This window comes from Botrytis cinerea, chromosome 12 (assembly GCF_000143535.2).
Source record: "Botrytis cinerea B05.10 chromosome 12, complete sequence".
In the NCBI taxonomy this organism is placed as follows: domain Eukaryota; kingdom Fungi; phylum Ascomycota; class Leotiomycetes; order Helotiales; family Sclerotiniaceae; genus Botrytis; species Botrytis cinerea.
Window position 1 is genome coordinate 1,186,041 of NC_037321.1, and position 19,747 is coordinate 1,205,787.

At 44.2% G+C, this 19,747-nt stretch overlaps 8 protein-coding genes across 9 annotated transcripts; 6 read left to right on the plus strand and 2 right to left on the minus strand.

Annotated features, from left to right (window-relative positions):
* The first annotated feature begins 41 nt into the window (after positions 1-41).
* Positions 42-1,860, plus strand: BCIN_12g03410 (hypothetical protein). The gene is made up of 2 exons (XM_024696387.1): positions 42-1,313; positions 1,361-1,860. The coding sequence occupies exons 1-2, from the start codon at positions 707-709 to the stop codon at positions 1,561-1,563; spliced, it is 810 nt and encodes a 269-aa protein (XP_024552195.1). The 5' UTR covers positions 42-706; the 3' UTR covers positions 1,564-1,860.
* Positions 1,861-2,036: 176 nt separating this feature from the next.
* Positions 2,037-3,141, plus strand: BCIN_12g03420 (hypothetical protein). The gene is made up of 2 exons (XM_001552223.2): positions 2,037-2,603; positions 2,654-3,141. Exons 1-2 carry the CDS (start codon positions 2,168-2,170, stop codon positions 2,842-2,844), a joined length of 627 nt encoding a protein of 208 aa, XP_001552273.1. The 5' UTR covers positions 2,037-2,167; the 3' UTR covers positions 2,845-3,141.
* Positions 3,142-4,416: 1,275 nt separating this feature from the next.
* On the minus strand, positions 4,417-6,521 carry BCIN_12g03430 (hypothetical protein). Its single transcript, XM_001552220.2, has 4 exons — positions 6,077-6,521; positions 5,777-6,024; positions 5,319-5,727; positions 4,417-5,265 (listed from the first exon to the last, which is right to left on the minus strand). The coding sequence occupies exons 1-4, from the start codon at positions 6,300-6,302 to the stop codon at positions 4,667-4,669; spliced, it is 1,482 nt and encodes a 493-aa protein (XP_001552270.1). The 5' UTR covers positions 6,303-6,521; the 3' UTR covers positions 4,417-4,666.
* A 1,956-nt stretch (positions 6,522-8,477) lies between these two features.
* On the plus strand, positions 8,478-9,293 carry BCIN_12g03440 (hypothetical protein). The gene is made up of 2 exons (XM_001552218.2): positions 8,478-8,810; positions 8,920-9,293. Exons 1-2 carry the CDS (start codon positions 8,592-8,594, stop codon positions 9,109-9,111), a joined length of 411 nt encoding a protein of 136 aa, XP_001552268.2. The 5' UTR covers positions 8,478-8,591; the 3' UTR covers positions 9,112-9,293.
* On the plus strand, positions 9,260-10,835 carry BCIN_12g03450 (hypothetical protein). Its single transcript, XM_001552217.2, has one exon. It carries the CDS (start codon positions 9,315-9,317, stop codon positions 10,704-10,706), a length of 1,392 nt encoding a protein of 463 aa, XP_001552267.2. The 5' UTR covers positions 9,260-9,314; the 3' UTR covers positions 10,707-10,835.
* A 261-nt stretch (positions 10,836-11,096) lies between these two features.
* On the plus strand, positions 11,097-12,136 carry BCIN_12g03460 (hypothetical protein). The gene has a single exon (XM_001552216.2). The coding sequence runs from the start codon at positions 11,313-11,315 to the stop codon at positions 12,021-12,023; it is 711 nt and encodes a 236-aa protein (XP_001552266.2). The 5' UTR covers positions 11,097-11,312; the 3' UTR covers positions 12,024-12,136.
* A 239-nt stretch (positions 12,137-12,375) lies between these two features.
* BCIN_12g03470 (hypothetical protein) lies at positions 12,376-15,630 on the plus strand. Of its 2 annotated transcripts, XM_001552215.2 has the most exons (2): positions 12,376-13,514; positions 13,617-15,630. In XM_001552215.2, exons 1-2 carry the CDS (start codon positions 13,130-13,132, stop codon positions 15,032-15,034), a joined length of 1,803 nt encoding a protein of 600 aa, XP_001552265.1. In that variant the 5' UTR covers positions 12,376-13,129; the 3' UTR covers positions 15,035-15,630. The 2 variants fall into 2 exon arrangements, with proteins under 2 accessions (XP_001552265.1, XP_024552196.1); XM_024696388.1 differs by having other exon boundaries at positions 12,376-15,630.
* Positions 15,631-15,651: 21 nt separating this feature from the next.
* Positions 15,652-19,707, minus strand: Bccho2. Its single transcript, XM_024696389.1, has 3 exons — positions 19,055-19,707; positions 16,258-18,980; positions 15,652-15,970 (listed from the first exon to the last, which is right to left on the minus strand). The coding sequence occupies exons 1-3, from the start codon at positions 19,227-19,229 to the stop codon at positions 15,905-15,907; spliced, it is 2,964 nt and encodes a 987-aa protein (XP_024552197.1). The 5' UTR covers positions 19,230-19,707; the 3' UTR covers positions 15,652-15,904.
* Between the last annotated feature and the right edge of the window lie 40 nt (positions 19,708-19,747).

The window sequence follows — 19,747 nt, forward strand, 5'->3', positions numbered from 1 at the left end:
CAGCCCACCACCTCACTTCAATCATAATTTTATTCATGTCTGCATTTTTACACTTGCATGAAACTCATCGAATCACACGGGATGAATTGCTAGAGTTGACAGCAGTTATCCGTCTCAACTAGAGACCCTGCTTATCACGCCAATCCTCGGGTTCTGCAAGTACGTCGTGCAATTCTGCTCGTCGCCAATCGAATGAGTGTCACAAACGCTGTTCAAACCAAATAGGGTATTGTTCGGATTGTGTAGAGGTAGCAGATGCTTAGGACCGCTGTTCCTTCCCAGATACCTAAGCGCTATGTTGCCGCTCCATGCTTTCATCTATCTAGAGGAAATTATGCAGGCAATGTGAGCGAGCGCACAAAATCCTTCCCTTCCACCGCCTCTTCCACCGCCCCCTCTCCTGCCCCCACACTGTCGCAACACTGAGCCATTCGGAGAAGGGATTGAAGATACGCTTTTGGGAGAGGATATTCGAGACATGAAACAAAGCTGGGTCTTGAAAGGTGGTTACCGCTGTGCGGCGCAGTAGACGTGTAGAAGGTGCAGCAGAAGCGAGATGCACCTTTAGTATTTACACTTTCATTGACACGATTCCATCCCTTTTAAAGTTACCTTTGACTTTTGTTGTTCCTGACTCTCTCATACAATCTAAAGGTCAAGATATCTGAAGACATTTCACTTTGTATATCAAACACTACGACCAGCTATGGCTGCTTTTCGAGATATTGCTGTCTGGGCACAAACCCTTGCAGAAATTGCTGCTGCCCCCAATCAAGCCACGAGAAATGGTCCTCCAATCGCGCAAGCACTTTCTTCTCTTCAAAAAATTGGATTTCAAGACCTCGGCGGTGCTGTAGAGGCTTTCAGAAAACACGGTACCACACTCAAAGATTCGATTGAAGCAACCTATGCGCATATGCCCCCAGAAGTTCGGAATAAAGTTGAGATGGTGCAAGGTCGCCTTGTGAATGCAATTTCCTCCCCGGGGGTTATGGAGTTCCTGAAACGTGTCGCCGAGTGGACTATGGGTGTTGATGACGCTTTCAAGAAACGCGATATTACACTCAAAGAAACTGCAAGAACAACCTATAGACAGCTACCCCATGAATTTCGTGATGAGGTCGAGAAGGCGCATTCTAAAGTCTATCAGATCGAATGGAACAAACTAGCAGTAGACATACAAAATTGGATTAAGGCACATCCATATCAAACAGCATTTTATGTCATGAATGGAATCGTATTCTTTGCTCCAGCTGCATCAAGTGGTCCGGTTCTATGGACTTTAGGATTCTCGGATAAAGGCCCAAAAGCTGGTAAGTGGGTAGTCTCTAAATAACGATGGCGCTAAGTTTCTGAATAGCTTCCTTTGCATCGATGTTACAGAGAAAATTTGGCACGGTCGGCGCCAAGGGCATTTTTGCTCATACTCAAAGTGCTGCCATGGGAGGTTATGGAGTTACTGCTGTAGATATGGTAACAAGACTTGGCGTTGCTGCAAGTAGTCTTCTTGGTGGGATGTGGGGATCGCGGAAGTCCGGTAGGAGTTTTTTTGCGAAGCTCTGAGTTTCGTACTCTCATGGGTTTTGATCAAGAGCCAACGAATTTCTCCTTGAAGCCGACAGAATCATTAGTACCAAATTTTTAATACCATATTGCTATTTAGCCACTACAAGGTTTAGCATCCAATTTCTTGCTCTTCTTACCTTTTCTTCGTCCCTTAAAATAACTGTCAAGACGTCATCTGTCTTAACCACCATAAACGACTCAGAATTTTCAAAATCGACAGACAACAATCAATCCAAGTTAGAAGTTGAATGAATACATGAAGGGGTTTCAATGTATGATATGTATCCTATGTCAATCTATATTCAAGTACATTACATAATCTTACTATATCGAAATTTGAAGTGTTTCTAGTGTCTAATTCTATACAAGTGATTGGTGTGCCACTTTTCTCGTCCACGTGGAGATCGTCTAGTCGGGGACACGCATAAGGGTAGAAACAGGTCGACGTAACCTTAGTTTTGCTTGTTTTTGACACCATGAAACATTCGCTTCAAAAACTGATTCTCTGTTTGTTCAAAATCTTTTAATTCAAGTAAATACATCTTCTCAAGTTTGTATAAATCGTCTTTCTTTGGTTTAACCATCTACACCTACTACGATCATGGTTCTGTTCTCCAAATTCATGAGCTGGCTTCTCTTAGCAAGCACAGCTACTGCAACTCAAACTAGCAATGATATGTGCCATGTCAATCAAGATCTCTCATCCTACGATCCCATCGAGCTCCAAGCTCTACGCTCAGAATGGACAACTGGTGTCGACAAAGCTTTCAAGGAGCACGGCGCTATACTCCAAGAGCCCACAGACGCAGAAATTGCGTTGATTCCAGAAAACTTCCGAGATAAGGCGAAAGAAGAGCACGCTAAATGGTACAAAATCGAGTGGGAGCATCTGCCAAATATACTCAAGAACTGGATTTTGGAACATCCCTGGCAAACGGCCTTCCATATTGCAAATGGAGCAGTTTACTTTGCACCAGCTGGAGCAAGCGGATTAGTGCTCTGGGCACTAGGTTTCACCTCAGTAGGACCAAGAGCTGGTAAGTGAGAGAGACAATGAATCTAATCACTCAACCCTAATTCTTGATAGCATCCTTTGCATCATTCCTGCAAAGTAAAATCGGTTTGGTGATCGCAAAGAGCTGGTTCGCAATGTTTCAAAGCGTGCCCATGAGTGGTTGGGGAGCACCCATTGTGCACACGGCTACAAAGATCGGGGCGTTCACTAATAGCTTTGGTGCTGCATTCTGGGGGTGGGCTCGTGGAAATAGTACGGCGTAGACTGAGAATATGAGGGAGGGCAGCACTCTGGAGCATGATGGAAGAAGTTTCGAAGAGGTTGGCAGCAATAGGTTGTGTCGTACGTAGTCTAGGAAGACTCGCCGCTTAATACTACATATTTGATCTTTCACTATCAATTATCAGATATGCAGTCGTCTACATTCCGATATGCAAGTCGCCAAATCACGAATGATACTTCAATTTTGGACCAGCCCAGTGAGAAGCAATTTGAGTAAACCCTGCCCATTCCGGATATTGTTGACAAGAGCAAAATAACAAATAATCAAACGAAGAACACTAGCCTCTCAATTCCAAGCCACCAAGTTGCTTCTATGAAATTCTCTTTCTGTATTTATTTATCTCTACTGAGTTCTCCCACCTTCATATCACGTATAAAACAGATCCCATTATCTAACTACAATCGAATCTTTAAAAAAAAATCCCTTCAAATCGCCTCAGCCCTTCCACCCCCCACCCAAATGCCGCGATCCCTCGAACCTATCGCAATCCTCCTAGTATCAATCATAACCATCCTTCTCTCCCAAGCCATCAAGAAGTCCAGCCAAACCGCCTCCCACACCCTCCGAAACAATCGCATCATACATCCTACCCCACCCATACAGCACCGCCTTCCAAGTCGCTACTTTCTTCACCCCCGCTGCAGCAAGTAGTCCATTCCTCCATCTACTAGGTAAGGATTTGCTCATCTAGAACCACGAGCTTGTAAGTAATCCCAAAGGACGAGTTTATGATCATGATCCAAAGCTAACCGTATCATAGTATCTATTGCGCCTATAACTCAAAGCATTTTCGGTAACGTCGCTACCAGAAGTTTGTGTGCGTATTTGCAGAGTGCGGCGATGGGAAGATATGGCCTTGGGGGTTTGAATACGGCGGTACGGATCAGTTTGGGGATCGGCAGCGTGATTGGGGTTTTTGGGGGTTAGTTGAGGATTCTAGATGAATGATACGTGGGCGGGTCTTTTTGTGGAAGAATTTGTTTGCGTTTATCTTACTGCCCTTTTTTTCTTCTCCTTTTGCATGTGGATTAAGGTTGTGGTTCTAGACGTAGATTATCCTGCTATTCATGTAGAGGAGTCGTGGGGGAAGACAGAGGAATAGCAGTATATATTCGCCCTCTTCCATCGGAACTGATGTAGCAAAGCGATATAGAAGGAAGTTATTCAGTTTCCGATGAATACGCAATCATCGAATTCATGTCAACACACAAGACCATATCATATACATGGACCCGTCGTTTACCATACCTGTATTTTAACGTGGCTTATTAATTCGTTTGTACATGCTTTACTTCACACACCTCAACCCCAAGAGCTTGTAGAGAATCTATTTTTAAATCCCATGAAAAGATATTGTAGAACTCAAAGCCAAGAATCTCAGAATGACACTGGTCGTTAGACGCAAAGATGTAGGAACAGTTTCCTGAGATTGAGACCCTTGACCATTTAAGTAAAGAAAGTTTGGAAGAAGCTATATTTCTATAGATTTCTAGGTATATGAAGTAGTCACAACAGCATGCTCTGCTTCAAATCTAGATAGAAAAGTGTACTTTGAATTACGATTACAAGATAATACGTATGTCCTACCCCTGCTTTTTCCATTACCGGTCAGTTCCTTTCGCTTACTAAAATGCCCAAAGTACTCCATGGTATATGCAAAAAAAAGTGAACCTCCCAAATCATTTACCAGCTAATCATACATCCAATGTATTTCAATGTATACAAATAACATACTCGCTCAGAAAATAACAATCATAATTCATGTTCATCTTTCGAGAAACCCTCTCTCGAGCCATCACTCATTAATAAGTAGCATAACTCATCAAAGCAGGCTCATTAGTAATCTTTTTCTCATACGCAAGAACATTCAGCGCCGCCAGAGGAATCAATGCTTCAGTCTCAATAACATCTGCCAAGCTGATTCCCGGCGCAACAAGATTACCACACTGATCGCTAACCCGATCAAACGATCCCGGCCCGTCATTTTGCAGCGCATCTGTTACCAATGCATAAGCGACCGGATTAAATAATACACCTGCGTGGGTATACAGCGTTCCAGCCGGAAGTCCCAAGCATGCTCCTTGAAGAAAGGTATTAGAGGCGCCGACGCCACGAGCATCATTCAGGAAACCCGAGGCGGCAGTTCCGATTTGTGGTTGGACGATTTCGTCAGTGAGAGAATAGACGGTAGTGGTGGGGACGTAGGCCGAATCGCCGTTGTTGGAGCGAAGTCGATTGACAAAATTGGATTGGTATTGTTGTTGGAGGATGGAAGGGGTACACGCAACGTCGTTTCCGCTCTCGAATCCGGGACAGAGAATGTATGATAATACTGTGCCATGGTAATCAGGAGAGATGGCGATGTGGTCTGTAACAGTTTTTGGGATTGATGGCCAATATTCTGAAGGGTATTGTTAACTAAATATCCGAGAGAGGATATTGGGCAGTACTAACTAAAGGCCCATTGAGCATTGAGAGATCCTTGAGACCATGTGACAATAGCAGTTTTTCGCGAAGTCATGGCATAGAAGTATTGAAGCGCGTAAGCTACATATTCTGCATTGGTCTGCGCGTCATCAAGTAAAGCGAATGGTATGTTCAGATAGACCGGGTCGGCATAGTTGGTTGTAGCGAGAAGTTTGCCTATGTTAGAAGCAAAGGTGCCATAGCCAAATGCTCCCGTACCAGGTGACATGATAACGGGTTGCTTCTTGCCCCAGGTAAATCCAGGAGGAATGTAAATTGCAGCCCGAAGAGTTGTTTCATCAACAGAGAATCGTGCATTTCGATTTACGTTGTTGTAGAATCTCTTGTTGGGAGGCACTGGATTATTTACATTATTGACAGAATTGGCAAATGGGCTCTGAAGAAAATCAGTATTGTACCAGACATCAAAGCAGTCCACGACTTACAGCACCAGATGCGACAGCTTGTAGATCATTGGAAGTGAAACCATTAAGAACAAGTCCCAAAGCATTTGTGACAATATTTGCTGGCGGAGTTGGGGAAGCAGAGGGATCAGATACCCCCCAAGCACCAGCTGCCCAACTTATTGCTTGAGAAACACTACTTGGTTTGGCTGTAGGTTGAGCGGCCGAAAATAATTTCTTAGCAATCACTGGTACATCAGTGCCTAAAATAGTTCCATTCGCAATTGCCGCTATGTTATGTCAATGAGAATTTCGATTCGTGAAGAAATGAAATTTACATACCTACTACCAGATTCGCAGCGGTCGATACTTGCCCAATATCAGATAAAACTGCGGGAATAGCCGAGGACAAACTACCAATATCAAGCACTGCATTCCCGACGCCTGACAGAAGACCTGTTACGGGATCTCCTGTTAGCTGTGGTTTTGGGAAAGGTGCTGGAACTGGGGCTGGCGCTGCTAAGACTAAAGGTGCAGTTATAACTGCGAGAAATGCATATGGATACATCTTTTGTCTGCAACAATTGTTGGAATTCCCTCAAGTGTCCGAGCGGAGAATCAAATAATCAAACGTGACAGCGAAAACGTGCATAAGGGATATGAATTGAGATTCTGATAAGAGATGAGGAAGGGGACATTATAACACATCTGCTGAATGGCCAGTAAGATGAAATTTCCGATCCAACTGTCATGGGGCGCTCAGTGCTTTCCGGCACATTCTGTAATCGATGAATTAATTGCAGCCATCCCCATCTTTAAAAGGGATCAGCGAGTGGACGTTGTCCCATCCGATGAGGCTGAACTAGAAGTGGTTAGACGTGCGGAATGAAGGGGGAGCTCAGCCGACTGGCGTTGTCAGGCCACATCGTATTTAGTTAGGGGGCTCGGAGGAAACATTAGCGAGAAAAGAGCCATGATGTATATGGCGGTCACGGATGTTAGCCAATGTGATTGTTCAATACCGGTATTCCACATCGAGGGGAACGGACGGAGGGAGGGGTTTAAAAGTGGTTTTTTCCGCACACTTAGCTGGTTGGGTGGGGGGTATAGAGAGATTGTCTCTCGTATCGCGACTCTCAAATCAACATGCCTTCTGCATTAAAAGCGGAGAAGCCGACGGTAAATAAAACAAGGGACCTCTTAGCACCACGGTAATGTAAATCCGACTTGAAGGAACTAACAAAGCCCCGCCATCATTCTGAAAAGGCGGCTTTTGGTCGAAATCGTAATGTGTGAAGCAATCTGTCAACGACTATGACAGTTTGTATCTTGTTTTGATATGTATATATATATATATACTTTGTATGCCATCATTCGTCGATTGGCAAGTAACATTCGACAATATTCGAATTTTGCTGCTGTTGAACTGGCACCAAAGAGCCTTTAGCCTCACTCGTCAGTGGTGACCGGTCTGGCTTCTGATCGGTGATAGCATCGTCCTCATCGTAAAGTTCTGGACGGCTTTCGACAACCTCGGGGTCAATAGATACTAATTATGACTAGTGATATAGAACAATTGTCCCTGGATGCTCAAATTCAAATAGATGGGCCTTTACTTGCTGGAGCTTTCCAACATGAATGTGAGAAATAGAGGAGCCGAAGCACTACTCCGCATGTGATGGCCTGGCAATCTCATCTAGAGATACATATTGTCATTCGCCATTCAATCTCACATTGCAAAGAAATGAGATCTTCTTGGAGCGATGCTTCTTTACAACAGTAGCCACGTCAAAAAATAAGCCTCATTTTTATTTAACAATCGCAAGCATAGTATCATTCACATGTATCAATGGCAATGTGGAGGTGTGAAATTTATAGTTTGCATTTCATGTATCTAACTAAATATTGAGAACTCACCATGTTACCTTGCGTTCAGAATAGTTCTTGCTTTCGGGCAACTCTTCAAGCACCAGTTGATAGCATACTGGCTTAGGCAATCCGGAAGCTGCAGGGCCATGACAGTCCCTTCACATACCGACAGTAACCCAGAAGGCCAATGTAACCCTGCCTTCTATAATGTTCAATCAAAATCGACGTTCAGTAGGCTACAGAGCAATGTTACATTGCGCAAAATTGTGCAAATTAGCAGTCGTTCAATGTAGTATCCATATCGATATAGGGAATGTTCTCTAAGACCTCCAATCAATGAAGGTTTCTGTATGCATTGTTAGCAAGTGATCATGATGTTATGTTGTATGACAAGATGGTAGAATTGAAAGCATTCAGGAAAAAATTAGAGTTGTTGTTTTTGGTCTTCAGGGTGCGATGCACTCGGGGTTAAAAAGCTATGATTTGTTCATCACAAAGCTTATATGGGTGGTATGCGATACGTAAAGAGAGAATTGTGACTAACCTTTCATGAATTGTTGTGTCCGGCGAAGGCGTTGAAAATTGAAGTGAGAAGTGATAAAACAATAGGCGCGAGATGGTGAATAAAGTTACTAGCCTTAACACACCACTTGCACTGTAGTACTTCTGTTATACCATTTCCATGTGCATTGGAAAGATGGCACAAGTTGCAATGTGTTTATTCGATTGATGGTGATTCTGGTTGTAGCAGAGGAAGAAGAAGAAGAAGAAGACGAAGTGAAGAAATCAGAACTTTTAAATTTACTCAAATATCTTTATGGAACTAGCGGAGGAGGGGCCGCTTCGAGCTTCGATGACATAATCAATTCCACCAGATCTACACATGACCAGGTTTCCAGTATCATTTTAGCTGCTGCAGAGATCAAAGAATTGATGGCTTGACAGAGGACGATACAGTGATGTCGAAAATCTACGGGAAAATCAGTTCATGCAGATACAGAGAGCGGTAACAATGTTGCTCGGACACAATCTAGCAAGAATTCTGATCAAGACTCATCACATGACATCCGTCAAAAAGATTGAAAAGATAACCAAATCAGCCAAGAAACTGGATTGTGCAGTGTTACTGAAGACTGGAAGACCGCCTGGAGTGATGCTTGCGGAAGGAGAAATTGGGAAGGCAGAACAATGGTTGGACGTTGTGAAGGTAGGTTGATTCTCGTGCAATTTCCTGGACTAGGAATCAAACTGCCTGGCTAGGAGATGGAGCATAATTAAAATATGGATGAATAGCTGATGATGTATTGAAAATACAGAATCTGAGGTACAAGAATTTCGAATTGATGAAGAAAGAAGAGGTAGATGGGAGGAGGTTAGATATACCCGCTGGAAAAGTCAAGCAAATGGAGAGTTTGAAGGATTACGGGGTAGAGGTCGGGAAGGACGAGGAGTTAAGAAAGTGGTGGAGGTTACATATGGGTTTTATGAAGGGACAAAATGAAGATTGATGGGGGTTAACGAGGTAAAAGGGGGGGTTGCATGATTATGTGACATTCACTGGGTTTGAAAAAGAGAGCCAAGAGAAGATGGTGTGGTCTCGGTAACGCTTCTGGGATGACTCGAAGCTCTTACTCTCCGATACAGTACCTTTTAACTGTTGTCAATCTGTATCAAGAGAACGTGTCTAGCAGCCTTGAAGAGAAGCACCACGATGGACCCCAGCAATTCTGCTCCTACGACGGCATGGCCTAGGTTGAATGACACCTCGTCAGACTCACCAGCGAACCCAGAACAACCACCCACCGCGGTATCATTGCCGACACGCAATTCTGTATGGGTCGATGATGATGTCTCGACCGCTTATCCTCAAACCGCACGTCCTAGAGAAGATCTCCTTGCATCCTTCTTTCCATCAGAATCACTCCAGGTAGCAGATGCACAATCTCCAATTAAATCTCACCCCTTAGCGTACCCTCTTGCACCTGGTTTGAACCGAGTGCTTCCAGTACCAGATTCCATAACCCAGAATGGTAGGAGGGTATCTTCGAATTATTCTGAATATGATTTTGACATTCCTGTACCCCTTTCTGCGCGCTTTCAGCGTGACTTGCGAGAAATGATTGGATCTCCATCTTCGATATATCCTGATAGCGCTCTACCAGATCCCCTTCACGTCTCTCGAGATCTCACTTCTGAAACTTTAATAAATCAAAGAGAAATACATCCTGAACCTTCCCGCTCACCCGGCTCGATTCGCCTTTCAGAACTCACTCAATCTCCCGTGGACGAAGGCACAGCGGAACTCTTTCCGGAGTACACAGAAGATACCCGCCCACGTAAATCCGCAAATAATATCATTCCAACAATAAACGTGCTGCCCCAAAGTCCCCAGCATCCGAATGTGATCAGCTCTCATTCCCAAAGCTACCAACCGCAACTATTAGCACCTCCAGGTTTGTCTCAACCAAAACTCCAAAAGAGAAACAAAAGATCGTCATCCATAATCAGCGGTCTCGACCAAGGAATCTACAGACCTGCGTCCAAATCCCCCCAGAATCGAGATCTCTTCTACGCAACCCAGAAAGATGACAGTAGATTTAGTCGACACCATCCCTCAAGCAAAGAATACATTCACCGACGAAGAGCCAGCTCCCTAGACCGCACCTCCGTGCCCACCGATCCCGAAGTCGCCAAACTCTGGGACGAGCGAATCAATGCCAGTCAACAACCGTTCGCACCCAGCGGTAGGATCCCCACATACCAAGAATTTCGACAAACAACTCAGCGTGTAGATTCTCCAAGTTCAGACCGATTTCCCCTCCCTGCTTCAGCAATCTCTCAATATGAAGATATTCCACCTCATCTGAGACCTGCCCGCGAATCAGATTTCAGATTCAACCCGAAATTGGTGCAGGAAATATATGAAGAAAGATGGAAGATCTCTGAGGGCTATGAGGATTTACAGGCATATTTTAGTGATCCCAAAGAAGGTCCCTACAAGCACCTTGATATCAAGGAATGGGTTGAACTTTTCGAATACTTGGAAGGGAGAGATCGCAAAGCGACGGAGAGGGAGATTATTTTTGAATTGAGGGCCATTTAGAAGAATACTGGGTTTTAGTGATGATGGTTGTGACATCGTTGCTTGTCAAGTTGAGTGGGATATTTTGGAGGCTTTTTTAACGTCAGCTGCCATGATTAGAAATAGGGGAGTTTATTCTAACTCACACCATGGTAATCTATGAGTTATTTTGTTACTCTTGCGAGTGTTTCCATCCGATTTTTATGTTTTGATTGTCCTGACTTTCTCTCCACATCACTTCTCAATGCACCAGTTGTCACACGCTGATGGCCTTCCTCTTCATATATGATTGCCAATTTCTTTATATCAAATTGTAGGCATCAAACTTTCCATGATTTTTTTCTGTGAGTTTGCCATATCATGAGCAAACTTTTTCCATCTCAATATTCATCACATGAGAGTTTCTTCAACGAGTAAGAATTTTCGTTTTAGGTGTTTGATCATCAGAGAATATCATGGTTCTATCTTTCCATGGCCTTTAAAGTCAACCAAGTGGTAGTCATTCTATTAAAGCATCAGGCATACCCATCTCCCATTCATTTGTAATCGTTCTTTAGAACCCAAGCTTCGCGAAATACCATTGAGATCAAACCGACTCTCCCACACAGCCTAATCAAATTCTGAACCATGAACACCATGCGCAACCTCTTTCCTCACCCTCAAACTTTCTTCCCCAGCCGTTCTCGGCAGACTAGCAATACTAGTAAGCCGTACCATCGTGTTCCAGGATGGTATTACCATCCCGAATCTGCTTCTTCGCCAATCAAATTATCGTCCGAGGATGTGAGCTCTTCACGGCGACGACGACGACAGCAGAGTAACAGTTATGAGTACAGTCCTAGCTTATCAGCCAGGAAAGGCGAGAAGACAAGAAGCAGAAGGAGAGGTGAAGCGGATTTTTCAAGACGTGGAAGAGCTGAAGCTTTTTCGAAACAATACGGTGAAGGAAGTGGGGTGTTTGCAACTCCGCTAAATGGAAGGAAGAGTATTGAGAATATGGAAAGAGAGAGGGAGGTGGAAATGGAATTGGAGATTCAGAGGAGAATAGACGGGATAACGGAATTGCAGGATGCAATATGTCGGGAACAGGAGAGGATTGAGGATGAATGGAGGTTTCTTGAGAGGGCGTGGGAGGTGCTGGGAGAAAGGAGGGATGCGGAGAGGTGGAGAGAGAGAGATTTCAAAGAATGGATGTTGGCGGAAAGAAGCTTGAGTGAAGGGAGTGGTCGAGTTGGAAGCGATCGCAGTGGTCAAAACGGTCGACAATATAGATGGTGGAATGAAGAGAGATGGGAGGATACGGAAGCTGGTAGTCCGGGTACGAGGGGATTGTATTAGAAGTAAAAGAGAGAAGAATGATATCTGTAATCTGCCATCTCCGTAAGTATATGTTGCTTCTTTAGCAAATCTCCCATTCGAGATCAAGATTGAATTGATGGTTTCTGATGACAAACCTGTCTGTCTGTGTTACCAGGAGTTAAGAAACCAACTTGTTTGAGTAGCAAGTACACAACTATCAAGCCGTAAACAGCTCAAAGACCAGGCACCCGTACATTTAAGATGGCAAAAGTCCATCATCTAGTTATCGCCGACCAAGTCATCTTCATACGCATATCCATGTTCATACACTATCTCAAACCTCAATCTGCTTTGGTTATATACATACATACATACATATACTGTTACATATGGCCCTACATCACTCCACACATGTTCCGCATATTTTCTAGCTATCAACTTCTTTCTTCACTTTTTTCTTCGCCTCACCTCACCTCACTTCACTTCACTTCACCTGAAACTCCAATGTCAACACGCATCATTTCATTTCCCCCTCTACACATATAACCGAATTTCCATCTTCACTTCACGTCACGTCACCTTCATCACATCCATCACATCCCATCACACCCACGCACCAAACTCCAACCTTCACTCCTACTTCCCCGCACCAGCTCCCGCCAAAAGAAATTCACTTCCCTTCACCTTTCAAATCACGCCACCCCACCGGAAACGAACGCCACAAATCGAAATTCACTCCATCTCTTCTTCTTATCTACGTCTCGCTAGTACGAGTCCTTCATCGATCTTAGTGTTTCCCCTCAGTCGCGCATGTGTCGATACGGTCTTGTTCTTCACTCTTATTTTTTCCATCATAAAAGAATCTTTTTGTGACTCGGTCTTTCTATTCTTCTTCTTCATTACAACTTCATTACAACTTTCCATACAATTGCAAAAGAGACCAGGAACGAATCCAGATTGGCAAGTCACGACAAACTCGAAAATTTTCCCATCTCACCCACTTGCCAAACTTCAACAATTATCTTTGCACCGTGATAAGAGTTGTCAGAATTTGGATTTTATCATCTTATCATAGCAACTTAACTTATCCTGCCTATCCATACTTTGACAAAAACAAGAAACAATAAAATACAAACAAAATCAAAATGGCGGTCCCAAGAGGACAACGATCTTATCTTCCCTCTCCACCAGCCTCTCCCTCGGAACAAAAACCACGTCCACTTCCTCTTCCAACAGAGATGACAAGGTATAAAACTTGGCAGATAGCTCGCTCGAGTTCCATGAATGTCAAGAGTGTACCAGTCCCACCTCTAGGGCGTCGATCAGCGACAGCTCCTGTGATCGGTACCACCTCCAATCAATTCAAACACTATGACCGGAGTTCATCAACCGAACCCGAAACTGTCCCAGAGTCCGTAGTGCAACCCGAAGTGCCAAGTCGGTACACTACGTCGTACTACCATATCCTTGGATTGCCAGAGAGTCCGGATATTACCACCAAGGAGATTGAAGAGGCTTATCAAAACCTCGGTGAGATTTCCCTCCTTTTCATTCAATCCTATAATTACCCTTCAAACAATTCCGATTCACTTGGCTCCAAACACAAGCAACCCAAACTAACAACCTCCACAGTATCAAATCCATCTTCCCATCCATCACACGGTTATGAAAATCTTGAGCAAATTCGTAAAACGCTCACTAGCTCTGTTAGGCGACGCACCTACGACCGTGGCCGTCGTGCTCACTCACTTCAGGAATCTCAACTAAACAATCGAGAGCGTTTCGAAAAGTTGAACAATGACTTTGACAAGATTTCCAAAGCTCACAAGACCATTACTCAGGATGTCAAAGCCTTCACCGAGAATGCGGAAATGAAAAGACTAGAGAGCGAGTTGAGAATGGCGAAAAAGGAGGTGGCGGCAACTATTAAAAGAGAGGTCAAGGTCATGGGATTGAGCATGAGTTTGGATGGGTTAGATGAAGAAGAGGGAGTACCTTGGGAGGAAATGGATTTTGGTACCAAGAGTTCCCAAATTGTTGGGGAAAGATTGGGTCTCGAATTCGAATTCAACGGTTCTGGTAGTGAGGACGATTCCGGTGATGAGAATGGATCCACAGGAACATTTTCGGACAGAGAGGAAGAACGAAGACATCCTCGAATGTCCGAAGAGTCTGAACAAATTAAAAGACTTGAGGAATTCGAAGAATTGCCTGTATCTGCGATCACAGGACTGTTTCCAATGCTTTCTTCTTCTGAACTTGAAAAGGCTCGGATCACCCCAGAGATGATTTCCAACAATGATCAAGAGGGGTTGGATGACAAGGACGAAAGACTGCCTGCGTCTGAAGAAGCAGCACCGAATCTTCTGGAAATAATGTCAAAGAATGTCAGAAAGATATCAGAGGCTAAGGAAGCGGATGAGAAGATCCTAAACATCCCAGAAACGACTGCAGAGATAATGCCTAAGTCCAACTCCAACAAGGAACCTATTAGAACGGAAGAAGATACACAGGAGATCACGAAACCTCCCAAAATTGCCACAAACACCAGCCCACCAACCTCGCCACCGCCCATCCAAACAGATCTCCCCGACATCCTCAGCATCGTCGAACTCCTCTACCCAACACCCCCTCCCACCCCAAAAGCCAACCCGAAGAAGAAAAACATTTCCCGCAAAGAAATCTGGGAATTCGACTACAACTCTGATTCGGATTCCGAATGCGAATGCGACTCTGATCCCGACACCGAGCATTCCCCAGAGGAACCAAAAATCCTTCCCTCCTACGCACGCCCCATTTCCCTTCCCACAGCGCAATTGGAAACCCCCGAACTCCACGAACTCCCCGGTTCCGAAATCTGGGAACTCGACTACCCCAACACCAACCCCTCCTCCTCCTCCCCAAACACCCAAGACGAAGAAGACGAGGAAGAACGCCACGAAACCATAATTCTCTCCCTCCAGTTCCTCATTGTTTTTTCCCTCGCAACCGCTGCTTGGGGTTGGTTTGGCGGGGGGTGGGTTCTGAATTTGTTTTTGAATTCGGGTTGATCTTGGATCTTGGATCTTGGAGAAACTTCATCCATGTTTTCTATTTCTTAGTGTTAGGGGAAAGGGAAGAGAGAGAAGAGGGGGGAGATGTACTTTTTCTTCTTTTTCGGAAAATGAGATGGATGGGATGGGATTGAACGGAAGGGAATGGAGTGAAATGGAACGAACCAAATCAGACGTTACAGTCGGAAGAAAGAGGATGTCAGTGAATTGGTCGAGACGGGGTAAATGAGAACCGAAGGAATGAAGAAACGAGGCGAACAAATCACATGAGTTACCCAGGTATGCCCGCCAGGAGAGAATGAAAATACACAAACCAGAGCAGGTAGAAACCTACAAAATGCTGCAGAATTGTGTAATTTGCGTTTTGCATATCTATCGCAGATTGCATATCGCATATCAAGCAAACAGTTACCTATTACCTACTTACTCACTACTTACTCATTTTGCCTAGCTTTTATGCTTTCAAATTTGCTTACCTAGATAGATTTGCTGGGCTGAGCCTCGCTACATAGATGGATAGATAGATAGGTTGGCTAGAAGTGAGCATATGAATAACCACGGCCAATACAATATCAATAATGAACTCATTCACAATCAATCTCCAACCATAAAAATGCGCAAAATAAAACCTTTAAATCTCGTCTTTAAACCATATTCTTTTTGATTTTGTAACATAATGCTCGTGACTTCAAATCAACCAAGCCAATACAGGGTATCTTTACAATAACCATTACCCACACATTTCATCCCATCTCGTTCATCGTGCCATCTTCATAGAAATCTATCATGTAAATCTCATTCTCATATAATCATCCACTGGCATGTTTCCTTCCACCCACCTCCTCCACATACTCTACAACTGACCGCCTAAGCCTTTTCCCCGTCAACATCAGGTGTATTTGTCCCCTTGGAATGCGACATGCTATATGGTGCCTGCGAACGTGTTGGTCAATGCCTATTCTCTCTAAATTTGATACTTTCTCCAATGCTGTCCGTCGAATTGCTTCGGATCGCTCCGTCTAAACTCCAGGATATAATGATACAGAAAATAAAGATGGAAATAAAAATGCACGGAAATCCCAAAACTAGTGGCTCCTTTCGAAAGTCGATGTGTCGAAGAAAATGAAAATAATGGAAAGTCGAAAAGAAAGTTAAGGATTCTGACGTAATGAAGCCGGTCTAGAAAGTGACCTGGGACGAGTTTGAGAAAATCTGCATACCAATACCTGCTTCGCATTACAAATTCTCCAGGCCAGATTCCTCACATTTCCATCCGCTCTGACCACCTCAGGCGCAAACTCAATACCAAACATAAAATGAACAGCATGGACTACGCGTCTAGGGTATTTTCCATCTCTTGCTACTAATACCCCAAAACTTTCATCTACAGAATTAGGTGCAATATCTGGGTCTCGATCGAAGCAATTGCGAACTACAGGTAGTAAAGCTTGCTCGACTGCACTGCGGATGAGAGATTGGGATTGAGAGTTGTCAGAATCAAGTGTAATGTTCACGTTTGAGTTTTCGTCGTCGAAACGGGGAATGCGGATTTCGAACGGGAGAGAGATGGCCATAACATTGTGTTTACCATCGTGGTGGTAGCGGAATTCGAAGACTCCCTGGGTCCAGAAGAGTTTATCGCCCTCAAAAATCATTTCTCCTTCCACGTAATCTTGAGTTGAGCCATCTATACGTTTTGAGCCCGAAACGAACCTATTTGAAACGAGAATACCTTGATCTGCTGGACTGGACTCGTACTCATTAGGAACCGTGGCAACCCAGCGGCCCGCTGAAGGAATCCGAGTTACTTCTCGTGATGCATTGTCAGCTACCATATACATACCTATCCAATCAGCTTTACTGTGTTTTGTTGGGGCTGTCCATTTCACTTTTATTGGTGCACCATATTCGAAAACGAGCGGTTTGAACCCGTCCATTCGTTCTTGTGGAATGCGGGCGGTGATTCCTTCTTTAGAAGTTGTGCGCTTGTGCAGGGCCGAGTCAGACGATGTACCCTCGATCGTAACAGAGTAATCTCTGGGATCATAACCGGCCAAATCTGGTGCAATTCTTGTCAATGTCAGACGAGCAGGATATTGACTAAAGAGTGCAGAGGTGTCTCTGAAGATGGTTGAGACACCCGCCGCAAGTTTTGGTCGAGCGGCATCCAAAAATTCTTCGACAAAATGACCCGTTTCTTCTAAAACTCTATCAACATTGCCGTGCCATTTTTTGATTTGAGGTGGTAAAGATCTCTTGATGCTTTTTGATAGACCAGCTTCTGATCGAAGATTTCGTCCATACAACTTCTGCATGTGAGGCTTTTCGACAAATTGAAGGAACGCAAGAGTAAGTGTATGACTGAGAAGCGCCAAGCAAAAGATAGCTCGGCTTCCTGTGATGAAGACTGCTCCCCAGATACCAGCTAGCCCGATTATACGTTCTGGATTATTGAGGTATCGATAAATACCGCTGTACGTGAGTTTGGGAGCGTGGTCAAAGAAAAAGTCTCCAAAGAACCATCCAAATTCACCCAAAGACTCGTAAATGCTGATAGCCGTCCAGAGCTGGAGTGAAACTAAACCAGCACCCAGCACGTGTCGCAACAAAACAAGCCCATAAGCCCAATCAGATGGGATGGAGTACATTTTCCAGGTTGCGGCAATGAAACTTGCGTAGCACATTGTCATGCTTAAGTGGTACATTCCTTTCCATTGTCTCCAAGCTTCTTCTGTGCTATCACCATACTTAACGAAATGTCGTGTCCACATCTTTTTGCTCGATTGTCTATCGAGAATTATTCCGAGGCCCACCGAGTACCACAAACGCCAAAACATAGCATTTATCACAAAAAGTGCCTGATAAACGGGAGTCGATGGAGTGAGAGCAGTAATGAGAAAGACGTAACCTAGCAGTAGGAGAATGGAAACATCTGTAATCCGGAAAAGATCAATGTTGCCCAGTCCCATGAGGTTATGGACCGCTAATGGTTGAGTAGTATTTAGTGGCGGTGTTTGAGTGGGTGATGAATCTAAACTATATTCAAGACCCTCTTTACTTGATGCTAGTGCATTTGCATGATCGATGTCGCTTGGGGTTGGATTATCTTGGTGCTTTCTGGGAGGGGGCGGATTGTATGTTTTGTCGATGTGAGGATTCTCCACAACGAGTAGAAATGCGAATTGAGCCATGTGTGCAACGATCGAAATTGCTAGCACGCTATAGCTTGCAGCCATCATTGAGATTCCATAATAACCAGCATATCCAACAGAATACATTGGATGAGGTGCCATTTCGAAAACACCATCAAATGTCAATTCTTGATCGATTAGGTAAAAGAAGTCACCCCAGTACCATGCATAATCTTTTACGACTCGGTGCGCGTCAAGCTTAACCCATAAGTTAAACAGAACGAGTATGATTCCGGCACCCCATCGGAGTGTTGACATGACTAGACCTTCATCAGATGGTGCGCCTCCACAAGCAATCGCAAAGAGACAGTATGATGTGAAATCACACATCAAAATGAGATCCACCACCCTTCGAAAGACTAGCCATGTATTATACTCAATGGGAGCTTGCTCAAATTTGTAATCTTCTGGTATTTTAGTCTCTAGTTCAGTCTTGATCAATTGGTATAACCATGGTCGAGGATTTTTGCCAGTAACTGGATTTTCAAATAGGTTCCATTTCTTTGCCCATGCTACTATTCTTTTGTGGTGCGATTGGATGTGAAGGAGATATCCAATGCCAACATTGTAGCATCCTCGCCAGAAAAGGAAGATAACTGCGAATACTGGTCTCTTCAATGAGCTAGGCAGCGCGTAGAGCGCGAATATATGAAGGGCAAGTATGACCAATACGATTAAATCAGAGAGATTCTTGGGTTGTCGAGGATCGAGCAGTTGAGAAACCATATCATGAGTCTGGGGTACTGTAAATACTGTGGATCTGTCAGCTTGGAGTCCCTAAACTGATACTGGCATGTGCAATCATCGAAACAAATTCTTCACTTACTGGTACCGTCGGGCGTTCTGCCAAAGGTCTTCTTGTCTTTGTCAAGTTCAAAGTCTTCGGACGGTGGCTCGGAACCGCAACGGGCTGTCATGTTATCGTCATTTGTGGCGGAACCATTGTTGATTCGTTCCCGTAAGCCATTCGAATCTTGGGACTTCATCGAAGAAGTGCTCATGTCGAATGGACTCTGCCGTGTTGAAAACGGCAATACAATGTCGTTGAGGCTTTGGATCGTTCAATCGAGGAGTTCTGGGCGTTTCCAATGAAACAACACGTTGGGATAAAGAGTGCAAGGGCAGTGGAGGTTAACATGTATTTATGTTAACCATACAGATATGTCTAAATGTTGAATTTATAGAAGTGGGTTGAACCGTTTGCTGATGCTGTCCTTTTCTGCGAGATCAAGGTTGTTGGATTTCAATTCAATGGGGTTCCTTCATTAAGTTGCACCTCGCGTCGCTCCGAAACGATCAGAGTGGAGGTAATTCTGACGAATGATATTGCTCACCACCAAGAACACGGCTGTTTTACATTGGATTCTTGCTGGTAAATGGGATATCCGGGACCAGTTTAGATATGAATATGGATTTTTGTTTGTCATATTGATCAATCACGAGAATGGTGAAGAAGTAGCTAGTCGCTACTCGGCAGTCTGTATGTACAGAGAGCATGTATGCATGATTTTTTGAGGAA